General features: G+C 33.3%; 1 protein-coding gene across 2 annotated transcripts in view; it reads right to left on the bottom strand.

Annotated features, from left to right (window-relative positions):
- Positions 1-1,383: 1,383 nt before the first annotated feature.
- LOC109219339 (probable arabinosyltransferase ARAD1) overlaps positions 1,384-6,339 on the bottom strand; it is a 7,392-nt gene continuing 2,436 nt past the window's right edge. The window contains exons 2-5 of one of the 2 annotated variants that reach the window (XM_019383775.1): positions 2,612-2,908; positions 2,437-2,532; positions 1,922-2,029; positions 1,384-1,846 (exon numbers count right to left, since the gene is read on the bottom strand). In XM_019383775.1, the coding sequence (XP_019239320.1) occupies positions 1,613-1,846; positions 1,922-2,029; positions 2,437-2,532; positions 2,612-2,908 (735 nt within the window). In that variant the 3' untranslated portion in view covers positions 1,384-1,612. Of the gene's footprint in view, positions 2,030-2,436; positions 2,533-2,611; positions 2,909-6,339 lie in introns of both variants that reach the window. The other variant, XM_019383774.1, reaches the window with a different exon arrangement.

The following is a 6,339-nucleotide window of genomic DNA, read 5'->3' on the forward strand; positions in this document are numbered from 1 at the left end:
CGGTTTGAGCAGCAAACTGTGTTCCTCTTCTCGTACCTTTGAATCCAGAAGTACCGGCGGAGGACCAAGAAACTACTCGACCCCGTACATCTGTAACAGTGACAATGGTATTATTGAAACTTGCTTGAACATGAATAACTCCCTTTGGTAGTCAAAACCCGTCTTTATTGAAAAATCGAAGAAAAGCCCTTTCGTTAGAAGTAAGAAAGAACCTTTCTAGAAAAAAAGAAAGAGGACTGGAATCTATACATTGATTCACACTTTTTTTGAACCGTATGCATCAAAAGGCGCATGTACGGTTCCTAAGGGATACAATTTTACCCTAATCAACCGACTTTATCGAGAAAGATTACTTTTTTTAGGCCAAGAGGTTGATAGCGAGATTTCGAATCAACTTATTGGTCTTATGGTATATCTCAGTATCGAGGATGAGACCAAAGATCTGTATTTGTTTATAAACTCTCCTGGGGGCTGGGTAATACCTGGGGTGGCTATTTATGATACTATGCAATTTGTGCGACCAGATGTCCATACAATATGCATGGGATTAGCCGCTTCAATGGGATCTTTTATCCTGGTCGGAGGAGAAATTACCAAACGTCTAGCATTCCCTCACGCTTGGCGCCAATGAGGTTTTTATTTGAGAGAAAAAAGAAGACTATGCCTTCGCCATATGAATACTAAGTAATAATAGCATGGCACTTCGAATTCGATATGAGAAATTTTTGTATTGTTTTTTTTTTTCAAAACATTATATTCTGTATCGAGAGAGTAGTATGAGATAAGGGGTATTTCCGATTTTCTCTTATCTATCGGGAGTTCAGTTCAGCGTTGTTTTCATGCCGGAGAGTTCTTAACAATATTTATGTTATGAAAGAGTACGAAAAAAAAAAAAAAGATTTTTTCCTTATTTGATCGGATTAAAAATAGAAATTTGGGATTGCTGAATCACAGAAAAAAAAAAACGAAAAAATAAACAATATAAAGCAACGGAGACCATCATAGTATTTTTACTCCTCCNTATATATATATATATATATATATATATATATATATATATATATATATATATATATATATATATATATATATATTACATGAAAAAGATAAAAATACACAGTTGAAATAAATAGCCATTGTATCAAAAGAGTGTACAATTATAAAAAATAACTTACTCTATGGATACATTTTTAGAGCAATAAAATAAGGAAATAATGTAGTTCTATAAAAGTTTTATTATAAATTGCATTCGAAAAAAATTATCTAAAAAAGTAACATACTTAAAAAGGTAAAAGTATATTTTATTTTCAAAAAAATGCCACATATACAGAAAAATCCACCTGGCAGGTGAGTGCAACCACACAATTTGCCACATCAGCGAAGTTTAGGGGGGTGATAAGGTAATTTTGCCTTGGAAAAAACAAGTAACCTTCAGTCTCCACAGGGAAAAGATAAAAAAGAAATCTTAAAAGAAATGTTCAACTAGTGTTAAAACTGTTCCAATAATCCTGATGCCGTGATTGTCGCTATCTTTGCTCAATTCAGGGTTCCCCTTAAGGGATTTTTGCCTATGTATACAAATGTACAGTATTATACCAGCAAGCTTCAAGCACTATCTCCACCAATCTGGCACTTTCAGCCTCCTATTCCTATGTACATCAAGTTTTGCAGCAGGAAGCTTGTGCTTCACCTGCCTCCATATCATGTTTACAGCATCACCCTTCTTTGGAGGGTACTGGTACTCAAAGTGATGGGTAATGTTCTTAAGATAGCTCCACATTTCAAGCCATCTAGCTCTTGAAACGCTCCTGAGTTGATCAAGCATGTATCCTTCTTTCTTTGCCTCCTGACGTGAGAAGAATATTGAAAACTTGGTGTAGTCTAGTTCATCCTCAAAAGGTAGCTCAATTTTATCACTTACAATTACAGGAACACAATGGCTAACTATAGCATCAAACAGGCGGCAAGATGAGGGTGTGTCACCTGCTGGGTTTAGACAAAACTTCGAAGAACGCATCCCATTTGTTGACTGACATACAAAGGGAAACTTATAAGTAAATGTGAAGAAGTACAGGCAAAAATAACAAGACATTGATGGAAGGAGGAAGGGGATCAGAGCAAAAAGGAGCTAATCACTGAAGAGGATGAGTCGTCTTGAAGTTAATCCGATTAGTTAAGTGAGGGACTATTTGCTGAATGTGAACTGCAGTGGTACCTACTGAAAGTATTAGGTAACAGAATAAAAAGGCAACCGATACATCAGGGAAACTTAAAACTGTCAGGCGATTGGAAATGGCCAATTATGTAAGTTATGTAAGTATCTAACATATGACATTATATATACACATCGGAATGTGCTCTCATATTTTCCAGATGTAACAACTAGGAGATACCACCTGATTATACATAATCAGTTTGCATAATTAAACAACTTACTGCATTTACACCTTCCCCTGAGATTCCTGTTGCTTCGAAGACAACATCTTTTTGACCACTTAACATGTCTTTCAATTGCTGACGGTCTTTTCCTTCCTGCATCATACTAGAGTCAGAAAGATTTTTATCATTTGAGAATGCATAATTGATTTATTGGTAACTGAAGTAAGCATACATCTTTCCTGTCTGTCCTCCCCCGGAAGAAAAGAAGCATTGTACGAGACTCATATGGGTCTGAAATGTCATCAGCTACAAAAGTTTCAATTACATGTGCATATGGGGCCACTACATCTTTCCTCAAATTAGACACAGTTGGACGAGGGCGACCAAAATCTGCGACAACGAAGATAGCAGCATTCACCTTCTCCCGATAACGTTTGAAAGCATTTGGATGATGCATTGGTATCACATGATCCCGGCCAGAAGACCTCTTCCAATGTTCAGATTTTTGTAAGAAGTCAACAATTTCAACCTGTTAGAACAACAAAGTCAATGGAGGAAAATTATTATTACAGGGAGAATACTGGAATAACACTAGTACTAATATGCTTCGATTCCAAACTTATTGGATCAGCTATATGAATCCCTACACCACCAATAACAAATCTCTATGCAAACTACAAAGACTCTTGGAAAACACCAATCCCAATGTATGAGTACCAACACGATAAGACCTTAAAGTTGATATCGCCTACATGAATTTTTTGTCTACATTGTGTTCTATTCTTTAGAGGTGCTCGTTGATGGGTATGGTACAATTTTTAGATATTTTGGTTCGACATTTTCGGTATTTGGTTTCTTAAAATGCTATATCAATTCCATATCTAATTAAAATCAATATGGCTCGATTTTTCTCCTTTTGGTTTCGGTTTATTCGAACATTGGTTTGTTCGGTTTTGATAGAGATTGAAACTTTCTTTTTTGTCTTCAAGAGGTAAAAAAAATCTTGGAAAAAAACACATAATCAAATGAAGTAATTTCTGGAACTTCCAATTTTCTTGAGATTGAGTTAGAAGAAAGGCTTGTGTGATCATGTATGAACTTTTGAACTGGAGTACCCTCAATTCTGAAATAAATATAGGAATATGAAAAATAATGCAAAACAAAATTAAGTTGAACTAGCATTAATGATCGGAAGTGAATCAGATCTTTTACAATGAGGAAAAAGAGAATTAAAGATAATTCTATGTTTTAATTTAATTGCTCAGATATTCCATTGAGATTCATCGACCAATGACATGAGAATGGCACTAAGGATAAAGCAAGTAAACTTTTAGGCATGTTACATTTATGTTATAATTTAATATATGTGTATCGTGTAAGTTAGTATGTATTTCAGTACGATATCGGTAATTCGATATATTTTTTCTAAATACCGAATAACAAATTTTTTAAAAACATAAACCAAATACCACACCATAATACCAAATGTCGAAATCTTCAGTTTCGGTTCGATCATTCGGTATATACCAAATTATGCACGCCCCCCTACCATGGCGGCATACAGAACTTGCCTATCACTTGAGGCAAGCATCTTCTTATCGTAGAGCTCCTCCATTTCATCGATCTTATTCCAAATCTATGTATTACACTCCGTGTTGTCACAAGCGCGCTTAAGCCCTAAAGCGAGGCTCAAACCATGTTGAGTGCTTCGCCTCGCTTTGTGGGCGCTTTACTGTCGCATCAAAGCTCTAAGACATACTTTTCCTAACCAATAAGTGTAAGGCGATTAAACAATTGGTATTTTACTTTATCGTAAATCTTTTTCCAATTTGGTTGTCCATATATTTGTTATTCATGCTTATAATTATTAGTTTTGGACTACAAATACATATTTTTACTTTTTCTCCAGTTGCGCCTTTCATCATTAAAGCCCGCGCTTTATTTGGGCTTTGCGCTTAAAGCCCCAACAGACCTTAGAGCTTTTTTACGCTTTTCGTCTTTGATAACACTGATTACACTTCATCTACCCTTCCATCACTAGGAATACTTAGCCTAAATCTCAACTACCAATTCAGAATAGTGAGCCTAGATATATGAATATCTACTTGGGATATTGAGCCTAAATACCATAACTATCTTCATTCAGGTATCATATTCTGCATAATCTCACTTCAAGTTTATTCTTCTTATGGGGCAAAACATGCAATGGATGTATGGTCTTGCTTACTTATCCTAAACTATTAGGGGTTGTTTGGTTCAAAATCAGGCTATCGCAAGATTATAATCCTGTGATTAGTTTATAACCTGGATAACTTATTCCACCTTCTATATGGAATTAGTTATACCAAGATTTTAGTATAAAAATAATACCGGTTTTAGCTAATACCTCCAATCAAATACGGGATAATTTTAATCTCAAAATTTATACTGGAATAACCCACCTAGTCCCTTGAACCAAACAACTTACTTTCTTGAAAGTTTCCCCACAGTGCAAGCTTTTGGTTAACTGAATTCTCGCTAATTTTGTCAATAATAATATCATCTGTAGATAGTATGCATCATGGGGCCTCAGCTCATGCACATAGCCAGTTCATCCATAAGTAGCCCAAGCAAGAGATAAATAGATCTGTGGTGTAAACTGACAGATTTGAGAAGCTCCTTTATATCTTGTTGGTCTCACGCTTGTGATAGCTCTTTAATACACATCCTTTAGAGTCTGTTTGGAAAGCCACCTGTGTAATTGGAATTGGTGTAATTACTAGGGTAGTTACACAGCCTAGTAATTACACAGTTGTGTAATTACGATAGCCTGTTTGTTTGTCATAGTGTAATTACAGTGTAATTACAAGTTTACTGTTTGGTTGCACAAGTGTAATTACACAGTTAGATTAAATTTTAAATTAAATAATTATCAAAACTAAAAATTAATATAATAAATATATACCTATAAGATTTTATAAGTATAAATGATAATATATTTGGTATTTAAGATGTATATCTTTTCGTGAATATACATTAATTAATAATCATATATTTATAACTAATATTGTAAAAATAATTCATATATATTTTTTAAATTAATAATATTTAGTTTAGATACTTACAAAAACTAAAAAAATTTACGTTTTGTAAGAATATCATGGAATTCATGTTTGATAAAATAAATTAATATTTATAAATATAGTGTCATAACATTATTCAAATGTTTGACAAAACTAATCTACCAATTCTAACTAAAAAATGAACAATATGCAATGTGAGTCAATACTACAAAACAAGTAAATTGAAACCATGAATATAACACAATTTCAAAAATTCAAAAAATAAAATAGTTTAACTTATGTCAAATTCCAACATAATAATAGTAAGTCCCACTGCAACTTAAGATAGGGAACATGATAAGTTTATAACCACATTTAACAACGAAGTTCTACTTTAATTGCATCACTCATTATATGCCAAGTTTATTAATGACTCATTATTTCTAATATTAGGAGGTGTAGTTTCAAAAAATAGAATAATAAAATAAATAAAAAATAAAATATAAGCAATTACATGGAATCACAAGAAGTAAAGATTGAAAAATAAAAGATAAATAATGTACAAAGAAAATATATTTTAAAATTTCAAAAGAAATTAAAAAGTAAAAATAAAATTAAAAAATTAAAATAATAAAATAATAAAATAAAAAGTTATAAAGAAAATAAATTAAAATAGAAACAAAAAGGAAAGAAACTAAAAAGCAACCTTGTAATTACACAGTGTAATTATCACCAATACTTACCTCCCCTTGAGAATTAGAGAGTCTAATTACACCCCTCCAATTACCGCCAATTCCATGCTGACCAAGTAATTACTTGGCCAAACAAACATGCCAAACTGTGTAATAACACCCAAATCCAATTCCAAGGTGGCTTTCCAAACGGGCTCTTATGAAATTTACAACCCCCCCCCCCCCCC

Source organism: Nicotiana attenuata, unplaced genomic scaffold, assembly GCF_001879085.1.
Source record: "Nicotiana attenuata strain UT unplaced genomic scaffold, NIATTr2, whole genome shotgun sequence".
Lineage (NCBI taxonomy): Eukaryota > Viridiplantae > Streptophyta > Magnoliopsida > Solanales > Solanaceae > Nicotiana > Nicotiana attenuata.